Raw genomic sequence first — 26,221 nt, 5'->3', positions numbered from 1 at the left:
CCGCAATCACAACAGGAACAGTTGTGTAAAGGGTGCATCCAAATATAACTGGACATTTTTTTTGAATTTCGTTGGCTAACTGCATAAATTAATGACAATGAGAAAGAACTGTAGCAGTTTTTTCTCTAATTAAATCCATACATTTTGGCTCTACTCATCATCGTTAACATACTGTTAAAAGTGCTGTTGCTGTATCTTTCAACCCTCAGCCCGCAATCAAGCCCTCGCTGCACTGTGGTGGATTTCAAACAGTCACTTGTTTAAAAATAGAAAGTGCTTTTTTTTAAAAAAAAAAAACAACTGACTGCCAACTGAATGCAAGCAGGTAAAAATTAACATTTGCAATTGTGAAGTGTCAGATTCAGCTCCTGAGCCACCAAGATTTACATTGCCTGGTGAGGGACCCACAGCACTTTGAGGCTCTATTGCCCACAGGCTGAAGTTGTGCAAATAAATATATATCCTTAATTTTTATTGAAGTTACAGTGTTCTTTCTGTGTGGGTATCCATAATTTGCTCTTTATAATCTCCAAATATCAACAAAATATCCTGTAATCCCAGAGGTAACAGTTCAGCCTCCACGGGGTAAATTCAGGGTGTACCACAAGGTTGCAGAGGTGCTTTCCATGACACCCATTCCTACCATCAGCACAAGTTCTCCACCCCTGCAACAGAGGATACTGCTCCAATTTTATTTTTTTTTAAGTCTAACACGGGTAATTATAACAGGATAGACAGATTTTTTCCCCCACTACCTCATATCAAAGAGAGCATTAGACCAAGTTAAGATTAGATGTGTTTTTACTGTATATGGAAATGTATTAGAATTAATGTATGGCTCAGCCACATTCACCATCCTCTGTTCTGTTCTGTAAAGCCACTTCTCCCATGAAGGGCAACCATGTGTGCAGGGAGAGCATCCAAATAAGTATTTTGTAAACATTTGAGAATGAGAGACAAATAGCCCCGTGCAATCACACCATCTTACCTCAAATACCCACTCAAAAATGAAATAATTCCTTGCTGAACAAGCCAAACCTGGCTCCCTAAACCGGGAGGAATTGCGACGCTGGTAAACTTGCAGAAATATTTTTACAATTTTATTAGAGGTTTTAATTCAGTGCTTTATCTACCTCTGTTAGTCTGCAAAATAGCTTTAAATATTCAAGTGGTAATTAATGAATCTTTTATGTTGCAAATCAAACATTTTCATCTGCGCTGTGGTACAGTGGCAGTGAGAAGGAGGGGTTTAAAGTGTAATTGTTTCTCCTGTTCCCCTTGCAGCACTGAATGCCTTTTTACCCTTTATTATATCATTGGATTTTACTTCAGTTCATCAGCACTTTGCCACATCTTATCGGTCGATATTTGCTGTCTATTTTTTATTTATTTTTTTTCCAGTGCAAGATTTCTTACTGTGCCTTTGCCAGAGACATTCCTAAGGAGATGGAAACTCTCTGAATGTGGAATTTTCGCATGAGTGCAAAATAATAAAAAGCATGTGTGTATTAAAAAGGGATCAACTTAATGGGAAATGAGCATTGGGTTACATTAATATTCTATTACAGTAAAAATCATATTTAATAAATTTTCTCCAGATTTTTCAGGACCTTACTGTATTTTTCTAAGTCGGATGCCAATCCAAAGAAACAGTGTATATGATACATTTGATTTATGTTAAGTAAATAACCTGCACAGCCCATTTTTCGGTTTAAAAAAAAAAATATTAAGTGTAGAAACACACACCAGACTGAAATGTGTGCTTAGTTTCCATCTGCTAGGAGGAATAGTGTTGGTCTTGTGCAGCAGAAAGCCTTTATAAACAGTATTCTATTTTATTGATGCTATATGTGGATTTTTACATTATGTGGCAAGCGCAGGAGAATGAAAACACTGTAATTTATCCCAAACCATAAAATTATACTAGTACTAAAGTAATTACTTCACATATTAAAATACAGTTTCCTTTGCTTTCTTTTGTCATCACATAAAACGAGGCGCTGAGCGCGGCAGCTCGGAGGGGCTGCTCTTGCCTCCACAAAGGATTGACACATCCTGGATCATACACTATATCACCCGACCCTTGTTGTTCTGTGACCCTAATTAATATTATACTCGCTGACATTTATGTATCAGAGCAATAAGCTAAACAGGAAACAATTTATGTCACCTAAAGCTTTTTAACAAATCGATGCAACTATTTGTAATTGCTTGTTTCACAAGATTAAAAGTACTCAGCCTTGATCTTCGCCCACAGTTTTGTGGCCAACATGACCTGTGCTTCCGTTGTAAAATAGGAGTGTTGGTGATCAGCACCTATTTCCATCAAGTAATCCATATTGCTAATATTTCTGGAATTTTAATGTAGTTACAATTTATAGCCGATCAAATGTGGTTACCTAAATTGCTGTTGCTAGTAGACAGTTTAACTGTCTTTATTAATTACAGTATAATTTAATGTTTGAGTACAGGCACTTGTGTTGGTCATTTTTACAGCCAAAGCAGTTATGTGCCTTATGACGAACCATTTTAGCATTTTCAATGGAAATTTGCTAATATGATGAGTGATAAAAATGTCAAACTCTGGTAAATAATGGTTATTGCTTTGGCTGGAATTAATCCTTGAAAGGACGGTTACCTTCAAATTAACATTATAACTTGAAGAAAAAAATGTTTTTCAGGCTTCTGAGAGGCATAAAAATGGTCACTGGGCTCCTCTAAATAAATACAGAGTGGCACAAAATGGGATTTTTTTCCCCTTTTTCTCCAGGTTGACAGAGAAAATTCCTGTGGAAGGAAGGAGGAGGGATTGGTAAATACCCCAAGGTGATGCTGTTTGCCATTTCCAGCTCACATACTTTGAAGATTTCCAACAAAGGGAATAAAATGAAGGACTTTGCTATGTCCCAGCTCCAGGATTTGGAGGAAAACTGGGTGTGGATACCATGGAGGCTGCAAACACACCTGAGGGTCACCTCAGCCATCACTGCTGGGGAGATGGTGGCTTGTGGCTATGTGAGGAGGAAGAGTGCTCAATGTGCCAGAATTAACCACCACTGCGAAGAGGATGAAAGATAGCCCTGATTAACACACCATTAAACCAATGTTTAACATCATCACTGAAGACTGAGCCTGATTAATAGGTCAAGAAGGGCTAATTACACCTTGTTGTGGGGAAGGGTGGATGTGCGTGTGGCTGCATGCGAGCCAGCGGCACCAGGAATTGCCAGTCCCTTAAATTAGTCCAATAATGTGAAGTTTGTCAGACTCTGTGATCAGGACCCAAGTTTAATGTCACTGATGGATCATCTCCAGGGAGCAGGTGGGTGTGCAAGGAGCTGCTATGTCAGGGCCTCCAGCTCCTGAGCTTTTCCCTCTGGGACAGGAGAATCCCAGAAAAACTACTCACAGGCTCCGGTTTTCTTTGGAAATTCCTCAGAGACACATTGCCTCACCACTGCCCATAAAAGTGCTTTTCAGCTGTGGTGGAAAACAGCATTTCTGCCTGGAAAAGGTATTTCCCAGCTGGCTGTTGCTGGTGGAGTAGGAAGGCATTGTGTGATGTTCCGTGGTGGAGCAGCCAGGGAGGAGAAATGTGATTAATAATACAAATATGATACAGAAGGTGGCCAAGAGCCAGATTCCCAGGCAGCACTGACTGGGACAGGAGGGGAAATGATGGTCCTGCTGCTCAGCTCAGTGCCAGCTCCTCAGCACAAGCTGCATGGGGCAGCTCCCCTTAAACCCGGGGCCACGGGCAGTCAGCAGATGACAGAATGACATTTGGAACCCCAAATCTTCCTTCTGAGGTGAGGTGCCCCAGGAGGTGGAACAGCCAATTCATCTGTGATGGCTCTGTAGCCCCTGACCTGCCTGCTGGGGACACTCAGAGAGGGGCTGAGGGTCCTGCAGGGGCTCATCCAGGGACACATTCCCTGCCTGGAGCGACTCCCCCATTCTATACATGCACCCCTGACCAAAGAGAGGCTTCTGGCTCAATCCCCTCTGCCTGTGACTTTGGAAAATTTAATCCTACAATCCCCTCCAATTTACTAAAATCTCACTAGTGATGGAAGTGCACCACACAACCAAGGCTAAATTTGTATTCTCTGTATTTTGATTATTAAAACCTACCAGTGAATACCATTTGGAGACACACTGTAATGAGTGTGCAAAGACTCCCCTCCCCCTGCCCCCAAAAAATAGTTATCTGGTATAATTTTATGATAGAATATTTTTATAAAATCATTTGTACTAATTTAAGCATTTATCATTATATGCAAAAAGATTTCTTGATGAGAATATTATAGACGGTGCATGTTTTTGACATTAGCATTTTATTTGGATGACTAATCTTGCAGATGTGAAATTTTAATGAATTATTCATGAAAAATCTCTCCTCTGAAATTTCAGTTTGCTGCTAATGCTAGTTATTAAACATTTTATTTTTCTTTACAAAACTTGATGAGGAAAATAAATGTGTGCTTCCTCAAAAGAAAGAGAAGGTGGGTTTTTCCTTTAGTTTGTCTCAGGTGACAGTGCCACTTGGGACTTTGCTGTTTGGAGTTTTATGGTTGATCCTGCAAACCCCTTTTGGCAGGGGTGCAGTGCACATTCCCAGCCCTTCCTACCCAAGCCAGCAGCACCATTCCCATCAGGGCACTGCACTGGGAAGAACTGCAGGATGAACACCCCAAACCCTTCCTTCGAGCTTTGAAACAAATCCCAATGAGGAAGCAAATAACCCCTGTGACCCCAAAGGCCAAAACTGAAGGACTTCCTTGGAAAAGAGGATTAATTCCTTGAATGACAGTGTCTTCCTTGTCTCCAGTGCTCAAACCTCACCCAACTGCCCTGTATAGACTGTCCAGGAAACCAGCACTAAAATATTTTGTACCTGGATGTGGTTGGGGGAGACTCAAGGGAAGAGATGAGATTTGTCCATCCATGAGTGAGCTGGGACATGGATGAGGTGACATCAGAGTCACTGTGAGAGGGGAACAACAAAACAAGAACTTCGGACATGGCAACTTGCATTACCAGTGTGAACAACCAGCATTTTTATTGCATTTGAGAATGCTATAATGTCAGTAATTAGTACTGACTACACAACATTTTTTATTGTCTGTATCAACAGACATGGAATGATGGAATTACAGTTGATGTAAGGAATGAGTTTCTTTTATGCCTTATCAAAAAAAAAAAAAAAAAAAAAAATCTTGTTACTGGCAGCACATACACACGAAGCACCATGCTAACAGTCTGGACTGTACCATTTTCATCAAGGCTTATGGGTAGAAGATACTTGGTTACCTGTTCTGGGCCCATTAAAATGCAGTCCTGAACTGCAAATTCACCTCGCAAGACTAGAATACTAAATGACTTCTGAAACATCTAAAAAATCACTCTGAGTTCATTAGCCAAAGGTACCAAAGGATTTCAAAAGAGTTTAAACACGTTTGGTTTTCTTTTTTCCATGCTATAATGAACGTGAGATTATTGGCGATCTGAAAACTACAATAGTTCAAAATTATTTTAAAAAACTTTATATATATATATATTTATGTATGTATATATATAAAATATCTAATGATCTGCAATATTTGTAGAACCAGCATCCCTGCCCCGGTCTCTCCCCGAAGCTGAGCTCCAGGAAAGGGGAGGTGCAGGACCTGCAGCGGGACTCTTGCGAGTGAGAATCAAAAAAGGTCATTTTTTTGTGGTCACTTGTTCTACATAAGCCTTGATATTTTGTTTTTTCTTCATTTCACTTCTAGTTGAATGCAGAAACCTAACAGGTTTTACATTTACAAACTTTTTTTTTTTTTTGTGGACAAGGAAGGCTTTGACTCTCATTCCTGACAGCGATTTACCTGATACATGGTACTACTTTCATAATGTACGCTTTTCTTTGAGAAAAAAAACATGTAACAAATTGTCTTTACATCTTGGCACCTTGTAAAGTTTTTTTTTTGTTTTTTTATACAAAAAAGTTCAATAGTTTGACACTCCCCATTATTAATCACTACTTCACTGATAAACTTTGAAAGTGTGACCCTGGAATTCATCATGCAAAATATTTACTGCAGCAGGAGAAAAACATTTTTTTTTTTAAACGATTTTTTTTTTTCCTTTCAAATATATGAACTTTGTTTAAGACAGCCAGAAAAGGCAGTGGTAAGATAACAGAAGGGGTGGGAAAGTATCAAAAAAACCAGCTTAAACACAAAAACTGTACAAAAATGCTTCGATCAATGATAACAGGAGAAAAAAAAATCTGTCAACTATGTTACAATTTAAAAGCTGAAAAAAAAAGTCAGGGATTTTCTCCCACATGTCAGCAAATGTCATCCAATATTCTTAAAGCAAGGATAACTAAATAAAATACATGTGCAGCGTATTCTGCAATTCCATTACATACAGTAGTTTTTTTTTTTCAAAGCTATTTTTTAGTATAGTTAATATAAAGCAGTTGCACAAAAAGCAAAAGGTGTTTTGACAAACAGGTCTGCATTTATTCCTTCTGAGGAATGATATCTAAAAAAAGGACCTTTCCACCTTTTCCTCCCTCCCCACCCTCCCCCCAAAAGACAAAGGCTCACACAGACACAGTGGGATATATATGTACAACATAATAAACCCCTCCCTAAAGAAGCAACTGTATATCCAAAGGGATACAGAATCAGAATTGTAAAAATCATAGTGAAGTTTGCTTGATGTAAAGCCTGAGATTTTCAGTTGGTTCTTCTGCAAGGCTGCAACACCTGCCAGATATGTTAAACTCTAATTTTTTGTTTCTTTTTCTCTTTTTTTAATTTTTTTTATTTTTGCTACAGTCTTTAGACTAAGCATGCAAGACATACAACTAAGTGCAACTGAGTGAAATGTATTTTTTATTTACTCATTCCCTAACAGTTTGGACTGAGGTATGCGTACTAACAGTTTCTCATGCTGTTATCTTTACTCATGTCTAGCTACACATGCTGAGAATGAACTAATCTACCAGATTTTTATCCCCCTTCTGAATACCGAACTAACCAGCAAACCACTCAGTTTTGAAGCACAGAGCTCAATTCTCATGATCCCTGTCTGGCTACCGCCGGCACGTCACGAAGCTGCCTGGATATAATTTAAACCAAAACTAAAAAAAAAAAATAAAGTAACAAAATTTTTAAAAAATGTTTCCAAATGACCACAGACTGCCCTTTTTTTCTTTTTTTTTTTCCTTGTCTTTTTGAAATAGAAAGCAGAGTTGAGTTTTATAAAAGTAACTGCCAATAAAATTGCTTGTACCAAAGCTTATGAGTGGACAGGAGTGTTATTTCCTTATGAAAAATGCTGACCAAAAACTAAACAAAACTGAGTAAAATGTGCCAAGATCAACCAAAATTAAAGCAGTCATCCCAGCACAGTCCCGGAACAGAAGTGGCACACAATCTGTAGAACCAAAGACCAAAAACAAGGTTTTTTTCTTTTAATTCTAGAAATACCATTATGTCGTCCAGTTAAATTGTGGGAGCTTTTCTGTTATCTTCTGTGTTATATTAAACTGTCTCCTTTATCTGATACTCTAATTTTCCACGAAATAATTGTGCCTTTGCTTTCTTCAGCTCCCTTCTCTTAGCTCCCCCAGTAACACTGATTCCTAGTTTTAACCTCAAAATCTCTCCTCGATTCCTCTTTACAGACTTTCATTTTGGTCACTGTAAAGAATTGCAAATAAAAAGTAACAACTTTGGTTCAGACATCTACTTGGCCTTCTAAATTTTCTAGAATAAAGGAGCAGTTTCCCTCTCAGGTTAGCAATAGCCCACATCTTGTCATTTCCCTCTAAATTCTTCAACCTCCTTTGATCAACAATAAGAGGATATTTGGCTTCATAAGATAAAGCATATAACAGAGAACATAATTTACCTTTGTGTAATATCTTTGGTAATTTTAGGAAAAAAAAAAAGGTACAAAGAAGAATATAAATTAAGCTCTGAAAGGCTTTTCGAAATAATAAAAAAAAGCTACAGTCCTACATAAATAAATGAGTGACGGAAAAGTGGTTGCAGAATGAAAATGTTTAGGTGTTTGGTGACTGAGGTTTACTGACCTATAGCAACAGATTTTGTATGTCGTGTTTGCTTTGCAGAGCTTTGCCAGTTTTGCCTAACAAGCCCCGGCGCCAATTCTCTCCCAACTCTCCCGATCCTCCGGCGAGGTTTCCATACTGGCTGGTGTAATATTGCATAACAATCCTAACTGCAGTACTGGATTTGCACAGCTGAAAATTAACACTTTAGCATTAGTGGGGCCCCGTCCTTATTAACTCCCATAACAAGTTCAATCTGAAATCTAATTTGTATTCAAACAGATTAACGCCACCAAGCAATCCTGAACTGGTGTTTAACCGTGAAACATCACCACGTACAGTAACAATTTAATGAAGTCATCTTTCCAACCACTATTTGCAAATGCAAATGTAAAAAAATAATAGAGAAACAAAAAATAAAGTTGCAATAATAAATGTTTAGGTGCCCATCTCGGTAATCTTAGATATTCCAGAAAGATTTGTTGACCCATTAGAACTCGTGTTAAACAACCGAGAACCTGCCACTGTACTATTCATTCTCTACTAAAAGTGAACTCTGTTGGTGCTGCATATGTTTCTTTGTGCTGTTCAATTTTGTGGCATTTGCTAATATTCACCGTTGCTGCCAAAAAACCAAAAGAAATTAAAAAAAAATCAAAAAACCCAAACAAAACAAGAATATATTAAAAATACTGCTTTGTGGAATGAATCTGTGTTGCTTCCTACAGTGTTTCTATGTTCATCTGTCATTCATTCTTATTCTTGCAGTACTTCTTTCCTCTCTCTCCGTTGGACAACCCTTCCACATGTATCGTGCAGCATTTGGGACCTTTTCAAAAAACAACAACAACAAAAAAGGAGACACCGAAATGGAATGTTTTCCATAGCTAAAGAAAACATGGTGGCATCTGAAGGAAACTGGAATGAATGACAGAAAAAACTACAAACAATTCAATGACATTCAGCTTCGTATAATAAAAACACCTATTAACATTCATCACAAAGTACAGAAAACGTTGAAGCCTCTGAGAGGCCCTGGGCCCAGATGAGGCCTGAGGTCAGAACTTAAAATGGTAGAGGAGAAGTGGGGCGGGGGAATAAAAGCAATACATTAAAAAGTTTGGGATAATTTTTTCTTTGAACCCCTCCCCGATATACACGCTCACACGCACACACACATACCCACACACGTGCACACACAGGCCTTCCCCATCCCAAATGGAAGCAAAAAAAAAAGAAAAAAAAAGAAACCAACCAACGAAACAAAAAAAAAAAATGGAGTAAAGGCAGTGATAATCAACATGCAGTACTGTGCAAATATGTTGTCCATTGGAATCCTTAAAATCTGGGCAAAGACTTGATCTGCAGTTCAGGTGTACATGCTCAGTTTGATGTCCTCAAGTGTCCAAAATTGGCAGGACCTGCAGTCCACAGCTGGCTGCTAAATGCAAGTGAATCAGTTTAGCAAATTTACAACACTGATGTTGACTGTAAGAGAGGAAAATCCCAAGTACCAAACAAGTCCATCCAATGCACAGAGTACAAATTCCTTTTTTCAACAAAAAGTAGAAAAATCAAAAATACTCCCAAATGGGATACTTGATGGCACTAAGAGTTAACATATTTCATAGTTGTCAAAGTGGACTGAGAATCCTCCAGACTGTACAATAATGGAGAGATTTCACAGCTAAGTTTGACGTGTTCTTCCAATCTTCATTCTCAGGATAACGATGTCAGACATACTCATTCTATGTCCTCATTTACAGGTTCATCTTCATAATCTCTGTCGTGATCAAAATCTGGACTGTGGTTGGCTGTTGTCACTAAGGATAGTGGGCCTTCATTTTCATCTGGGTCTAATGGTTCTTCTTTGACATGCACGGGGTGCCTGGGAAAACAAAACAACAGACAATCAGCAAGTGGCTCATTAAAAAATGTTTTTGACAGCGTGAGTGGTTTGGGGGGTTCAGACCTGGAGCGCCAGGTCTGAGAGCTCCAGGTCACCAGGGAGAGGATCCTCAATATCTGTGCTGGCCATGGAAGCCAAGCCAAGCACTATCTCCCAGGTAACAATCAACAGAAAAAGAGTAAACAGCATCAAGTTGTCTCACAGGAGGTTTAGGTTGGGTATTGGGAAGAATTTTTTCACTGAAAGAGTGCCAAACACTGGAACAGATTGCCCAGGGGAATGATGCAGTCACTGCACTCAGAAACCTTCAGAAAACACATGGATGTGGCACTGAAAACATGGTTTAGTGGTGGGCTTGGCAGTGCTGGGTTAATGGCCAGACTCAATGATCCTAAAGGGCTTTTCCAAGCTTAATGACTCCAAGATTCCATGAAGGCTGTGCCGGGCAGACAGCGCTCAGCTTCGCTGGGAAAACACTCTGGGAGGAGCACCTCGATAGGGTTTCCGTCTTGGGATCGAGAGAAAACGCTCTCAGCTGACACATTAAGTTAAAATGATCTTTGGATAAATAAGTGGAATATGCATCCGAAGGGGAAGGCAGGGGCCTGCCAAGGCGCGGGCCGGGCTAATCATCCTCGCTGTGTGTGCAGCGCCTCTCGTTAACATGCAGAACCTGTGAGACAACTCTCCAGAGGACGACCCCAAGTGAGGTTCTATCATTAATCAACTTCAAGCAAACACAGCAAAGAGACACCATGATACATGCTTTAAACTCCAAATTAATGCATATTTTTACAAACTGTCAATAAGGGAAGAAAAGCCCTGCCAGGAAACACAAACAGAGAGGAAAAGGCTTGCTCAACACAACAATATGATAAGAAAGCACAGTCCTAACGAGAATAATAACACTGTCAGCTGTAAACAAGGCAGAACATGATCCCCAGCTCATGGTGGGCACAAGGATGTACTAAAGAGATGAGATCTGCCAAATTTCTCATTACAGCAAAGCACATGAATAACCCACAAGGGAATGGGGCTTGGTCATTCAAAACGGGTATGATAACAATTGAAAAATGTTGTTCGTAAATCATATTTACAACAAATCCTATACAAATACAAATTACCTTTTTTTACCTCTCTTTTTTTTTTTTGTTCAGCAGCTTTTGAAATGTAAAGTAGCCATGTGAGTCAATAGTGTCTTGTTGGTGGGACTTTATAGGAAAGTAGGATTTTATTGACATTACCAAGTATTAATAATGCGACACAGCGATGGAGACCCTGTTTGCTTCCTAAATAATTGATGATGTAGGCAATCCCTTAAAATAAAGTGTTAATGAGTTCAAGTCCCACTCTGTCTCTCACTGAGTTGATATCCACCTCCAAGACTCTTGCTTTTTTCTCTGTGCAGGCTGATTTAACCCTTTACATATGAACACACAACCTGAAAGCACACACCTTCACTGTAAGAACTTTTCCTCTGCTTGCACAGCTTTGCTTTAAAATGATTTAAAATAGCTGCATTTTATTTTATGCTTTGTGTGGATAGTAACGACAACACTGTTTGTACTCTACTGCATGGACAGACAGCAAGGATAAATCACTGGGCAGGAAAAATGTACTCAGCATCCACAGACAGACCAAAGCCAGCCTTGCCTACTTCAAGTGAGTCAGTTTTACCCCTGTATCCTACTTCTTTATTTAGGCTTGAGCCTGGATCAGTTTAGGAAGCATCCAACTTGCTGACTACAGACAATTCTAATGTGAGCTGCAAATGCCTTTCAAGTCCCTGCTTGTTTTAACTTTTTGAGTTGTAAAGTGCTGGATCAATACTTAAGTATTAACTGCACCTTCCAACTCATCCAAAGGAATGCTAGGGAGAAGTGATGCAGTATCCATGTACACACATCCTTTCCCTCCCAATCTACTAACATGAATCCTATCAACATATCTCTGGGAGCACAGAGGTTCCTCTGCATGTCACATAATTTTTGAAAAAATTACACACTGAGGGCACAGTTCATACAGTTTTAACCTAACTAGTGAAAAGGGAGAGTTAAAGAAAAGACTGGAAGGAAACAATTCAAGCATCAGAGGTTAAGAATTGGCATAAACATATAAAAAGTCTCACAAGTAGATTGTCATGCTGGAGGTGAGCACATGCTACCTGTCCCAGCAGCTCAGTGAGTATTAAACTATGCTGAATACCTGCAACTAGAAAAACTTACATTATGAATAGGCTGTGAGGCCCCTCACTTGGGAGAAAACATGAAATGAAAAACAGAAGAAAAAGGGGGAAAGAGCGGCTGCACTGAGAGCCCAATAAAGCCTGTGCTACTCGGTCTTTATGGCAGTGATCTTTTTTACTGCTGTTTTAATGTTTAAGTTTTGCTTTTTTGCTTTCTGGTTTTGATGCTGCTGCTGCTGGGCTTATTTATTTTTTTTTAAAGTATTATTTTTGAAAACACAGAAGGAGCATTTTCAAACGGGAGAGGAGAGCACATCACGTGCAGCAGAGAGGCCCTGGCACATGGACTGGAGTTTCTCCAAAGGCTGCCCAGTGTCCCAAGGCATCCCCACCACCTCAGGTGCCAGCAGGTTAGACAGGTGCTCATTGTGCTCACAACCATTCAAAGTGCTGTGAAAGGTCCCCAAACCATTCCAAAGCAAACTCTGCTGCTCTTTTGGTTTTGTTATGAAACCAGGTGAAACCAGGTGGTTTTAAATGAGGTTCTCTGATGTTTGGTGTGATTCCCAGAGGTCAAAAACCAAAACTTGAGGTGTGAGAAGCAACAGAAGTTATGAAAAGCTGTGTTCAACCCTGGGTGAGACAAAGCCAGAGAGGGCCACAAAGCCATAGGGAGCAGAGTCACCCCAGCCTCCCCCAGCAGCTCATGTGCTGCACAAACATCAGACAGTGAGCCTGGCAAAACCTCCATCCCTTAAATGAGGAGGTTATCTGGGTAACACAAGCCCCAGGGAAAGAGCTGCAAGGAAAACAATGCCAAAAAATTCCAACTCCTTGTGTATTCTGTCAGCTGCAACCTCAAAATGGCATGTGAGGAAGAAACCTTCCCCAATCTGTGATTTTTCTCAAAGATTTCTGAGCAACTAAAATAAATAAGCTTAAATAATCTTGAGGACAAAGGGAGACTTTCACATCCTCTCAAGTTAAGTCTAAATTTCTATTTACCACCTCACCAAATCCTCAAAATGGGGAAGGAAAACTTCCCTTAGAGACTGAAGAATTCAATCTGCTGAATTAGAGAAAAGGTAAATGCTGGGTTAAGCAACAAGAAAAAGGAAGGGGGGGAGGAAAGAAGGCAAAGAAAAGAAAGGGTTTCCCATTTCTGTTTTTACAGCAGCAGAAATTCAGCACATTCCTTTTAAGTAGATGCCTGGGACTCCAGAAGGGGTTAACAATAAATAACCTTGCTGAACACAGATTCCCCTTCTTTTCACATCTGAGTAATTCTTTTGTTTGTCCACTCTGGGAACAGAGGAGTTTTTAATAAAGCTGACTGTTGTTTAAAGCCACTGAGTTCTGGTGGTGCACACAGCATGGAGTAGTTTGCTTTGTGGCTACCTTTGGAGCATATCAGGATGAAAGTGTTATGTCCCCAAGCTGTAATTATGCGACTACTTTCTAGTGTTTCAAAAGGAGGGAGAGAGAAGGGAAAAAAAAAAACCCACCCTAGCTGTGGTTCAATGTGTCATAAAAAAGAAACGAATGAGCGGTAATAAGACTTCAGCTAAAGTGTTAGACTTCTTAGCTGTCATGTTAACAAGGTCCTTTAAACCTTACAATAAAGTTTAAAACTTGATTTCTTCTAATACACTGAAATGGTTTAAAAAAAATTTGCATTATGACAAGGAAATCTGTTCTGAGAAAAAAAAAAGAACATGTTGTTAACAAAGCAGGAGCATGAAAAATAAAAAGGTTTCACAGCGTCTGTAAAGTCGCTGTTGACTCATGATTTTATTTAGTAAACAGGGTAAACCCCATGACGTGTGAATGGTGTTCTGGCTTTAGATCCCTTCAAACTACTTAGAAACACCATTATAACGGGGAAGCTCTGAGGCTGGTATTGGAACATCACCCAGCCACATTTTACTTAAGCAAAAAGAAATGTTCAGCAGAGAACACATATATTATCAATTCTGAGAAAATGAAAACACTCAGGAAACAATCATTTCCATATTACAACAGAAAATTGGATTTTCTGGTGAATAATGAAAATGAGGCATCACTCCCCCCGACCTCCTCTCTCTCCACTATTTGTTCTGTGCCCCTCACCTTGGTATCAATGTGCTAAGAGATGATTATTAAGTGCAACAAAGGCCACAGCTACGCACAGTTCTGGAAGATGTCCTAGCTTGTTTCAACTTGGTTATTTTTCCCTCCTCTCAGTCTATTCAAAGACAAGGAAACCTTAGGTGAAATGAGAAGTGCATGAACTGCACTAGCCTTGAACTTGCAAAAAATAATTACTTGGATTAACACAACATCATAAACGTTCATCCTTGTCTGTTAGGCCAGGAGAAACCCTTGGGAGAAGTCTTGTTTCTTGAGAAAAGTCATGTCCCTCCACTCCTCCTTCACGCCAGCCCTGTGTGGTCACAGGCAGAGGATAACAAATTGTGACTAAAACTGCCTGGAGATGAATCCGTCTGTGAGAGACGGAAAGTGTGTCATGCAACGTTACTTTGGGAGAGATAATTAATACTGCACAAACAATCACTGGAAAAGCTAAACACATTATTTGAATGTTTTGAAGTAAATGGTAAAAGACAATGTTTAAATTAATTATTAATTAAAAATGAATGTTGCCATCTTTAAAGATTTTTTTTTCAAAGCACTTTGTGCACTGATTTAAAACACTGCGATATCAAAGTATCCAGAGCCTCAGATTCCTTCGTGCCCCCTCCCCTCTGACAACACATTATGCAGGTGGGAAACTTTTTTGCCATTAAATGCTAATTAGTTTCACAACTAATTACTACCGTGGTATTAGGTTAATGTTTTTTCTACTTTTTGATTTAGACTTACTTTTGTAAATCCCTTATCCAAATTACTTTGAAGTAAAAGACTACAAATTAGTTCTCTTTTTAACGTGTAATGTGAGCCCTGGCAAGCCAGCCAGTAATTTTACAGGCTGTTTTAAGGAGCAGGGGGGAAGACGGGCAGCACGGTCACTCACAGGTACCCAAGTGCTCCGCCGAGCTTTCGGCAACGACAGGACTTGTAAACTCCGGCTTCCTCACCAGCCGCCAATTACCCGGCGTGTGATGGGAGGGGAGGGGGGAGTTTACAGCTTTGCAAACTCACTCCGTCACCCCATAAATACCGCACACACCCATCGGGGCATCACACCCTTCCTGCCTTACCCTTTCCTGCGCCCGCCCGCTGCCCGGGTGCCGCTCACGTTGAGCCCCCGTCACTTCATGTGGTTATAGACGCGCTCATTACACCGCCGTCTGTTGCCATAATGCCCCTATTAGTTCTCCTTTTGATATTTTAAGAGCAATCTATAAATCACACGGGCCTTCATGTTAATGCTTAGCAAGACTGTTTTGTGTTGAGTGGTTTTTTTTTTTTGGACCCGCCGAACAAGCCCGTTTCCCAGCTCTGCACCACGGGCCGTGCTCATCGTGTAAATCAAAGGGGAGAGAAAACACCGGTTTTCTCCAAGACACACAGCTGCCTATGAGGTTTTGCAAGGTTTAAAGAAGAGAACTGCAAACAAGTGAACAATTTTATAGCCCTGTGTCCTTCTTGGACTGGACTGATCAGCTTTATGTGGAAACTGGTAAATGGTTCTTTTATGTTCTAACACATTCTATGCATGTCCCCAGATGGAGGTAGATGTCTGCTCTTGCTGCTCCGTCCACGAAGCTCAGGAAGGAGCCAGGAGTCTCCAGAGTCACCCTTGAGCAGATAGGTAGGACAGGATGTGGAGCCAGCGGGCGCCTCTGCCATACTTACATCGCTTGCATAGGGGAACGTCCTGGACTGCTGTCACTCCCGTTACTGTTCGTATGCTCCATTGCACCATTGAGCTCTTCCCTCATCGCACTGGCTAAATTGCCCAGAGTGGGATTTCCCATGGAAGCAGTAGTGTATAGAGGTATACTGTTCTCAGCCATTGAAGCCTGCCAAGGACACAAACAAATCCATGAAGAGCCATGACTGATGTTTTATACACTGCACAACACACTTGTTCCAAAACATTCTCCACATTTACATTACTTGCAATTACAGGTTCTTTTAAATATTGTACTTCCCTATAGATATTACCCTGGTTCCATCAAGGGAAATTTAACATCGTTTAGATCTGAGTTTAAGGATTCATAGCTGTATTGGCTTATTAGAGGATGGAGACTTCCATTCCCTTTTTGGAATTACACACCCTAGAAAAAAGAAAATGTTCTTTCCCTATTTTCGCTTCATCAAATTATGTTTGGGGCTTTGGGGTATTTTTTGTGGCTTAGGTTTGGGCTTTGTTTCTAATGAAATGGGGAAAAAAACCTGAAACTGGCTCAACCAGTAAGTCCTTCCCACTGGAGTGAGCTGCACACCAAGCAGGATTGCAGCATCACCGAGTTTCGTTTTCCTTGGGACATGTGTGAGACTGCCATCAGTGCTAACTGGATCAGAGCTGCACCAATCTAGCTGAGAGCTGAAACACTCCATGTGGAATTTTTTAAACCTCAGCAACTCAATTCTTACCTTAGCTGTTACAGTTCTGACTATTTTATTTTGATTTTCCCCTTTGTTCTAAGGAAATACTGTGCAGCGGCACACTGGAGTTAACTTTCTAAATGGAAATCTTTGTAGGAAGAGAATGAACTGTTAAATATTTTCCTTCTGATTCCCACCGTTCTGCCTGCTAATATTTACTGTGTGTCAGCATTAGCTCATGTTGACAGCACAGTCCCGGCCCGGCGCAGCAGCGGTGGGAACACAGAAACCCCAAGCCCCGGAGGAGCCCACGGCTTGGTGGGGATGGGAGGCACTGGAACAGGACGGAGGCACAGGGATGGGAGGCACAGCTTTCTGAAACTGCAGCACCCAGGGACTGGAAGGACATTTAACCATTTCACCCATCCCAGTTGGATCTGGCTGACATCATCCACAGCTCTCTGAGCCGCGGCAGTGCCGGGCAGCCACAGACGCTGGCAGGGCAGCACTTGACCTGCTCTGGGAAGAGGTCAGCTGGCTGCAGTGGCCAAGCAAAAAAATCCATAGGGCTGGGTCTGCATGATGCAAACCTGGCCCGTGGGAGGGGAATCCATGCAGACGTATTCCTCACCAAAAGTTCTAGCCTGCTCCTAATTCACAGGACAGAACTCCTTGCTTGGTGCCAAGCCAGCAGCTCTTCCCAGCAAGCACAGGGTGGGGGGAGATGGGATGGGAGGGCAGGACCAGCCCTCACTGCAGCATCTCCAGGAGCATTGCCCCTTTTTATTCTTCCTTATGTTGACCTCTCTATGTGCAGCCCTATGTGTCACACGTGATTACAAAAGCTATTCTAACGGGGAGGATTATTTTTATCTTTTTGATTCAACAACCGGCAAACTCATTGTGATTAGGGGATGCAAAGAATGGTTCACATTTCCTGCACTTGGCAAAATAATGACTCAAGTTCTTCACCCACAGTGATAACTTGTAATTGCAGTAAAGCAATTTACTGGGGGAGAGGTGGGACACTGGAGTATCTGCTAGGAGGACAGTAATAGGGATGGGGGTGTTCTGAGAGCCCCTGTTGACCCACTGGCAAAAGAGAGAACTGGTGAGAGCTGGAGTCCCCATACCTTCCACAGACAGAGGGGGGAGAGAGCTGCTTCTTCTCCCTGGCCACGAGGGAAAACAGATAGAGGAGATGTCAGCAGGGTCTGGGTAAAGGAGAGAGGAGGCTCTGCCGCCCCACAGGAAAAGAAACCACAGCCTGCCATGCCAGCAGCTCACAGCCCGCTGTGCAGACCCCACAGCACTCATGGGGATGTGCAAGAGGCAGGCCATCCCAGAGCCCACAAAAGTTGGGGCAACACTGCTCATCAATTATTATTTAGACTGAATATAGGTCCTGGAAGGTAAGGCAGCCTTGTGTCCTGGAGGAATTTGCTGCCCAAGTGAGGTCTGAATTGCCCTCGTGGCAGTGGCCACCTGTGTTATTTGCCCAGACCCTCTACAGCCCCAGAGAACCCACTGGGATTTTGCCTCCAAAATCCAATGGCAGGGAGAGAAGTGTGGAACCTGCTGGTGTATTTTGACCCTAAAAGAGGACCTGCCTCAGTGCAATGGTTATTACTCATCCCCATTTCTTAGAGGGGTGACAGTGCCAGCAAATCTGGCCCAGGCTCCTCTCTCCACCAGCTCAGCTATGGGGGGCCTGAGGACGTGGTTCTCTCAGGAAAAGTGGGGAATGGAAACAGTTTGGAGGTTATCACAAAAGACAAGAATGGATGGAGATGACGACAACGACACGTGTTTCAGAAATAAAACACGAACAGTTCCATATGATAAGCATATTAATTGAAATTAGTCACATAGTTAACAATGTGAAGAAATGCAGGATCATTTCATTTTTGCCTTTCAGCCTCATGAATGTAAAATGTGCTTGTAATCTTAATACTATTCAGGAGACAAAGCAGTCTTTAAAAATCACACTTCACAGGACTCAAGGGAAAATAAGTTACTAATGAACGGTATTTACAGTTGCTTCATTTAAACATGCTTTCCTGGGCTTTGCAGGAGTTACTGAATAAACTCAAAAAATTAGAAGGAAGGCAAAACATCATTTTCCTCCTAATAATTTGTTTCTCGGTTCTGAAAAGAGAAGTCTGCTAAACCTTCCATAAAACATGACTGCTCAAGTAAATACCCATGGCCATCAGTGAACTTCTTGAGAAGTGACCCCCAAGAACCACCTGGGGTGCAGCTATGCATGGTGTTGCCTCCTGGATTAATTCATAATATATAAACCAGGTTTGAGCCCCCACACAAACACACAGAACCCACTACAAATCAGGACATGGTAATGCATTTGTATCTTTGGTTTATACAGCAAACAGTGACTTTACCTGGGGTTTTTGGGATTGATTCAGTAATTTATTGGAAGGGGGAAAAGGGCACAGGAAAAAGGGCTGGAGACAGGGACGATTTTAGGCTGCAAGTTATTAGTTCTGCACCCACACTTTGTGTATTTCTGCATCGTGAAAAAATGGAATTTTTTTCTTACAATTACAGTTCAAACCAATAAAAATGATCTTTTATTTTCTGTAGGAATTGCACAGTTTATTTTTTACCAACAATAGGAAGATATGCAAAAATAGCCCTTAAAAGAAAAGGGGGGAAAATGATCTGCTTTCTCTTTAAAGCCATGAACAATAGAAGGTCACGTGCCGCAGTATCCTATCATTCAGCACATTAATAGCTGTGCTAGAGTAATTACACTTGTGGTATTTTTGCCTCAAGTGAAATTCTGAAATAAGAGGATGGAAATTATGATACTGCTGATAAATATTAATAAGTGAACTTTTAATTTTTTTGCCACAATATTCAAAATGCTAAGCATCTAGCTAATGCTGAAGCAGCCTGATATGTGTTTGCCTCCAGGGACTATGATGCTTTATGCACTTAAGAAAAAAGTTTAACGGAATTAAAATTTAATATCTAATTAGAGCAAGGCTAATATATTTTGAAATGAGTGGGGAAGACACACGCCTCTGTTGCATATTTGCTACAGTCATTAATCTTACCTGTAAAGCAGCATTGAGAGGTGTGCAGTAGGTGTGGCTGGTCTGTATGTTTTTAATAAGAGAAGGGTTACTGCATAAGAAAAACATAAAAAGGAGAGTTAAATGCAACCAACTTCTGTGCGAGCGTTTCAAGCACGTAATGCTTCCTCCCCCACCAGAAATCTAGAGCTGAGACTGGTTTTCCACACGAGTTCTCTTTCATTTCTCTCTTTTATTTTTTTTAATTTAAAGAAAATATCTGTGTTTTGGGCTACGGTTATCATATTTGCCTTTACTAAATAAGGAACATCATTATCTCTTGACGTTACCTCGCCATGTGTTCTACTACCCTGCGTTAGTGGCACATCTTGGCATCTCTGCTCATTTTAGCTGAGAAATTCTCCAATTTTCGTCGTGTCTGGGAGCCCGTTACCACGTGAAGGTCCATGGTGAGGAGGCAATGACCAAAAGCATCACGGGACATTTTAAATGCTTCATCCAAATGACTCTCCAAGTCGCTGCCAGCGGAGTCTCTCCCAGTGCAGGGCAGGGAGTGTCTCCCAATGGAGGGGGGCACCATGATAAGAGAGAGGATTTATTTGATCCATGTCATTTCCTGCCATGCCAATGACCAGGTGAGGGGCTGCCCACACCATCGCCCCATGAAGGCTCAAGGGCAGGGGGACCACAGAAACCACCACGCTGCCCTGAAGGTCAATTTTAATAGCAAATATTCTGGCGTGCTATTTGGACCTCCATTTTTGTCAACTTTACATAGGGGGCCAGATTTGAGGAAAGGGAATGGGGACCACATGGGGTCTCTCTTTAGGAGGCATCCCAAAATCAATGATTCTATCAGGAGATAAAGAAAAATTAAAAAATCATGAAATAGAAACTAAAAAATGCCCATGCAAAATATCTCCCAAAATTTTTATCACTCACTGGGCATGTTTTTATTTTAATTTTATTCACGTGGGAATCAATTATGGTGAGCAGAGTCTTAACTGAGCTCCTTACACAGGGACCAGCAAGGATCAGCTGTCCAGGAGAGATGGCCTTCGAGTAAAGGTCTAAGAAAATCCCTCTGGGAAGTCCAGGAATATTGGTGCATGGCTGTTGTAGGCACATGATGGCCTGCTGATAATCTTTACAGCTGGTCTCACTGCATTTTCAAACTCTTTAAAGTGAATTCAGCATTTCTGTCTTGTAAGTACCTTACTTTTTCTGATTAGGAGTTGCAAAACAAAGCATACAATTGAAAGCAAAGAAAAATATCAGAATTAAAACTTATCTGAAACCTTTCCTGGCATATATCTGTCTTCCTGACACGTTTACAGCAGTATAACTGTGCTAGCATGGATAATTATCTTAGTCTACATTGCTCTATAAATAAATGCTTTAACAAACATGTCACAGTAGAGTTTTTACTACAGGCATTTGGATTATCAGAGCAGGACACACAAAATACACATAACAACCAAAAATTTAGTTTCTTTAGCAGCAAAGATGATGACGCTATTTTGTGAAATGCAAGTCTACATGAGATGGGTAAATCATGCAAAGCAAAGCAACAGCAGAAAAAAAAAATTAAAGCAAGTAAAAGCTCTTACTGTGCAACAAGCTCGCCAAAGTTTTCATCAGGGCAGTATTTTCGAGGACGGCCTCGTTGAATATGACGGCCACGTTTAAACTCTTCATCATCAACAGTCCAAAAGGACCCAAACTCATCCTCTACTCTGATAAAGCACTTATGCAGTGAGAGGTTGGTGCGAATGGCACCCTGGGACAAGAGCAGCAGCAAAGGAGATGAAGTGGAAACAAAGGGACACGGGATCGGGGACAGAACAGACATCAAATACAGGGAAAAGGAAAAAGAAAATAAAATGCAATAAGCATAAGCAAATGGTTTGTGAGGGTTAATATGCATTGCCACCTAAAAGCTACTAGCATGTGATGCAACAAACACCAAGCAAGCAGGGTCAGGGTACTGGTGGGCATACAAACAGTAGTGATGAGATGTTTGTCTTGGTTTCCCTTAACTGAGACAATGCGAAACCACCTGTGGTTGGTCTAACACCAGCTAGCAGCCAAAAGCTTCTACGTTAAACTGTAAGCATGATCCGAGCTAGGCTAAGAAGTTCAAACATGGTGGACATACCCACTGATCTTTTGTGGCCTTCGTTTTTGGAACTCTAGTTCATCCACTGTCCATACTGCCCCTTTAACGTTTTCTACTCGCACAAAACACTTGTGAAGACTAAGATTATGACGCACTGCATTCTGCAGCAAGTATAAAAGAGAAAACATTCAAAAACCTTCTATGAGAAAATGCTCATCATTGTCCAAGAACAGCAGCAGCACAGTCAGCTTGACAGTTCTCATTTTGCAATGTTAAGCCCCTTCCCCTCCCCGCACCCGCTCGCTTTCCCCGGCTTTTTACATCTTATTTTGCAAAGACAAAATAAATATGAAAGCTTAAACCCAAGATTAAAAATTCACGTTATTCTTATCAATTATCCCCAGAGTGACTGAGAACAGCCACAGTTTTAAGCATGCATGTTGTAGAATACAGCACATTTCATACAGAACACAAGAGGAACATTGCTTAGACTTTTTCAAAACAAATATATACGCCCTGCAAAGAGAAATTTCTCCCCTCCTGGAAAAGAAAGCAGTTAAAAAGAACAGAAAAGATTTTATATAAGTACAGTTGACTGGGTTTAGCTGTGAGGCACAGGAGCTGGTGTTGCTGTGGTTTCCCACAGCTGGGCTAATGTGATTCAGGTGCTGGACCTCCCTCCACACCCACAGCACGGGCCGGGGGCTCGGCAGCACCCCACCGGCCGGCCGGCACCAACTCCTGCCTCCACGGCTTGCTCTTATATGGAAGTTGGCTCCTATTTCTGGCAGACTACTGTAGTGACTGATCTGAGCCTCTGCCAAGTGAAAACATGAGGAGAGTGCTCTGAAACAAAGTGATAATATCCCCACAGCTCATCACCCAGAGGGACCCGTGCTCGTGGCATCCGACGCCCAAATGTCCACCCTGCAGCTCCATGCTGGGAAGGATGAGCACGGCCAACCCCTCCAACGTGTTGAGACACAATGAGACACCTCACTGAGGCATGGCAAGCTCTTGGCTTTTCTGTCCCTGCCCCAGGGTGCCAAGAGACTTGTTACTCCTCAAATGGAGTGCTATGCTTCGTCCCCATTTCAGGAGTTTCCTGAGCAAACATCCTGCAACAACAGTTGGACCCGAAGGTCTTAAAGGTTTTTTCCAACCTAAAAGACTTTATGATTCTACAAAGCCATTGTTCATGGAATTCATAGGAATTTGTACATGGAGCTTGTTCCCAGCACTGCTGAAAGGGGCTTGGGAAACAGGAAAAACACAAGAAGCCATTTGCTGAAAATCTGCAGGCGAACAAACTCCATCCTCACTGGCACCATTGATTCAGTCAATCTGGTTGACTCGTTAGCAGGCACAAAGCCAGCCAAACACATGGCCTGGGTCTAGGCAACCAGGAGATGACAATTTTTTTTCCTTCCGACATCATCCCTTTTTGTTTTTTTTTTTCATGAACGTGGGGTCTGGATGGTGAAAGGGAGCTCTAGTCATGAATGTCTAAATCACAGTGCAAACAAAGGGTAGCAGAGAGCATTTGTCATGTAAATCAGGAGGTGGTGGTGTGTGCTGGGAGGGGAAGGCAAAGAGTCTTCTGCTCCTTCTCCAATTCCCTGCCATGCCTAGTGCAAGTCCCCACACTCCCACCCCAGCAGGAGTGGAAGATTTGGGGTTTGAACTGCCTTTGCTCAGCAGATACTGGAGTGCAAACACATCTCTGGCTGTAGATGCCTGATCCAGGCACTTCAGCTTTTCCACAGCAATCTGCTTCTGAACTGGTGGAAGAATAAACCCTGAATATGCTTTTCCTCTCAGCAAGGAAGAAATCTACCAGAAAGTCAACCTGTCCATCAGGCTTCCTTCTGCCCTTATTTTCTTCTTTCAGCTCTTATTTTTTAATAGGGTTTTTTTTTTTTTCCCTTCCCACCTCTTCCAGATTTCAGTACTGTTGCCATTTTTGGCAGAATCCCTGATTTTGAGGTGGAGGAAAAACATGTAAACGCCCCACACCTTATGAGCTGAAACCAGCCAGCTCAGCAACTGCTGGTGGGTGCTGCACTAGTGCAACCCGACACAGGGCTGCTGGCCCACATCTGGGTAACTCAGGCAGTTTCCTGTGAAAATGGGAACACTGTCAAGTCTGGAGCAAAATGTAAGAATAATAACGCTATTTCCCCCAGTGAAAGCTGATCTTGTGGTTCATACAGCAGTTGATCAAACGCACACGGCAAAGCCCAGCGAAGAGAGTCCTTGGAGTTTGTAAATAGTCTCTAAAGACAGGGTTGAGCAGGAATATTTGTGTTTTGCTTTAAATAAATTTAATGTTGGAGAAATACTTTACAGACTGTTCTTGTTCTCTTGAAGTCCATTTGCAACTGATGGTTAAACTGTGGGACTCTTGCTGGATATGTTGAGACAGAGAAGTTGAATATTTACAAGACATCCATGAAGTGTTGCTCTCATTTTCTGTTTTCCATGTGATCACTTATTTAAGGAGCTCATGCCAGAGAAGAATTGTTGTGTTTCCCCTGCCTCTGGATACTTGCTATCTAACAGTTTTATTTGAACAATACCCCAACGTGTCAGAGCCACACCTGCAGCCTGTGCCTCATGGCTGTGACTCGGTGCCAGCAAATTACTCCAAAAAATAAAAGCAAACAGACATTGCCTCTGACCTGTCAGAACCAGTTCACAGCGCTCCCCCAGCAATCAGCTTAACAGAAAAATTAGGAGCTATTATTGTAAGATTATATATTTACCTTGTTAAAAATATTTGTATGCAAGCCACTTTTGCAGAAAAATTACCCTGAACACGCTTGAATGTAGTAAATGAAAGGGTTTGTTATTTTAATAACTGCTCAGGCTCTGCCATGCTGCATTTTGGGAAAGAGGTTCATTTTTTAAAGGTCTTTATTCTTGCACTTTCCTGTGTTTTTGAAATAGGGCTCAGGGAAGTTTGTCCACACCAAACCCTGACCCTAAACTTGGGGAACAGTGATCCAAATGCCCCCTAAGCATTAGCTGAAGGTGAGCACAAATCAGTACATATATATTCAAATTATTCTGATTCTGCAATTAGCCCCTTGTGCTCATTCTGTGCCCCGTGGGCTTCCAGTCATGCCAATCCCAGAGCTGCATTTTCATCCCTGCTGTTCCTGGGGTCTGGCAGAAATCTGAGCAGTCTCCAGCATGAAAACCTGCACTACTACAACCAATTGTCTATTTTGCTGGTGCTGGTGGATGTGGGGGTGAAGTTTTTCTTTCCTGTTATGCAAAGCAGGACCTGGACACTTGCAGAAGGTCAAGGTGTGTGTCCAAGGAGGAGTCTCCAAATGGCACCTGCCTGCCTGAGACAGGCAGTGCTCTTCTAGAAGCCTGAGAATCTGCAGCTCAGCCTCTCTGCTGCTCTTCTGTATCTGCACTGGCTCCTGGGACTGGATTTTTTGGGATGCCAAAAGCTAATTCCCAAAACTAGGCTCACAGGAGATACAGCCAGGACTGCCTGCTGCCTTCTTTCACTCCTCCCTCCACTTCCCTTTGCTGCTGGAACTAAATAGGATTTTTACTTTAGCACCCACACCTGCAGCTGCTGAAAAGCCCTACTGGAACCACTCCAGCAGCAAAAGACAGGCAGGTCTAAAAGGATCTTAAATCAGGGAAAGTTAATTTCCTTTCTGGATAGTAAGGAAGCTGCAAAGTTGAACACTGCTCATGTTTTCCAACTGCAGGGAAGAATCAAAGCAGCAATCACAGAAAGTTTTCCTGAACTTAAGAGCTTCTAGACCAGGGTTGAAAATGTACAAAATTGTGCTGGGATCTGAATGAAACGAAAACCATGCCACTAAAAACCAAGCTAACTTCCAAGGACCATTTTTAGCTCCATCCGCTGAAGGAATTAATCTTAAATGGGGCAGGAAAAACAGAAAGAGCTGATGGAACAGCATGTATGGGATCTATTCATACTACCTGGTCATGTGAAGTTGTTTGAGAACAACAGAGCTGTCTGGATTAAGAGAGATTCTAAGCACCAGGGTAAAGTTTTTACAGCAACACAATATCCTGTTATTTGAATCATTCATTTGTGATTGCACCGGATTCAGAAGTCAATATGAGTATTAAAGTGCTATATGTAAAGTGAAAGAGTGGCCCCCCAAAATACAGATTAACTCCCCAAACCTCTTATCTAACAGTAGCTGTGACAGTTATCGAAGGAAATTAAAGTGCAAAGCCCGAAGTTTATTTCTGTTAAAGACATTTCTTATTGAGGAGCTTGCTTCTTGCATATTAAATTCAATAAGCTTCTGCTGTGTGATTAAAGAAAGAGAGGAAATTTGTAACAGCTGTTTATGTAGTTAAGAGTCAATCGACTGAG

The 26,221-nt window shown here is 41.6% G+C and overlaps 1 protein-coding gene across 11 annotated transcripts in view; it reads right to left on the bottom strand.

Moving 5' to 3' along the window:
• Window positions 1-5,031: 5,031 nt before the first annotated feature.
• The window catches only part of FOXP1 (forkhead box P1), a 379,323-nt gene continuing 358,133 nt past the window's right edge, over window positions 5,032-26,221 (bottom strand). For all 11 annotated transcript variants that reach the window (XM_033071478.1, XM_033071484.1, XM_033071483.1 and 8 more), the window contains 4 exons: window positions 21,883-22,004; window positions 19,746-19,815; window positions 15,970-16,136; window positions 5,032-9,965 (listed from right to left, as the gene is read on the bottom strand). In XM_033071478.1, the coding sequence (XP_032927369.1) occupies window positions 9,821-9,965; window positions 15,970-16,136; window positions 19,746-19,815; window positions 21,883-22,004 (504 nt within the window). In that variant the 3' untranslated portion in view covers window positions 5,032-9,820. The remainder of the gene's footprint in view (window positions 9,966-15,969; window positions 16,137-19,745; window positions 19,816-21,882; window positions 22,005-26,221) is intronic.

This window comes from Catharus ustulatus, chromosome 13 (assembly GCF_009819885.2).
Source record: "Catharus ustulatus isolate bCatUst1 chromosome 13, bCatUst1.pri.v2, whole genome shotgun sequence".
Lineage (NCBI taxonomy): Eukaryota > Metazoa > Chordata > Aves > Passeriformes > Turdidae > Catharus > Catharus ustulatus.
Note: the sequence above shows the minus strand (reverse complement) of the source record. Positions and strands in the feature narration are given on the sequence as shown.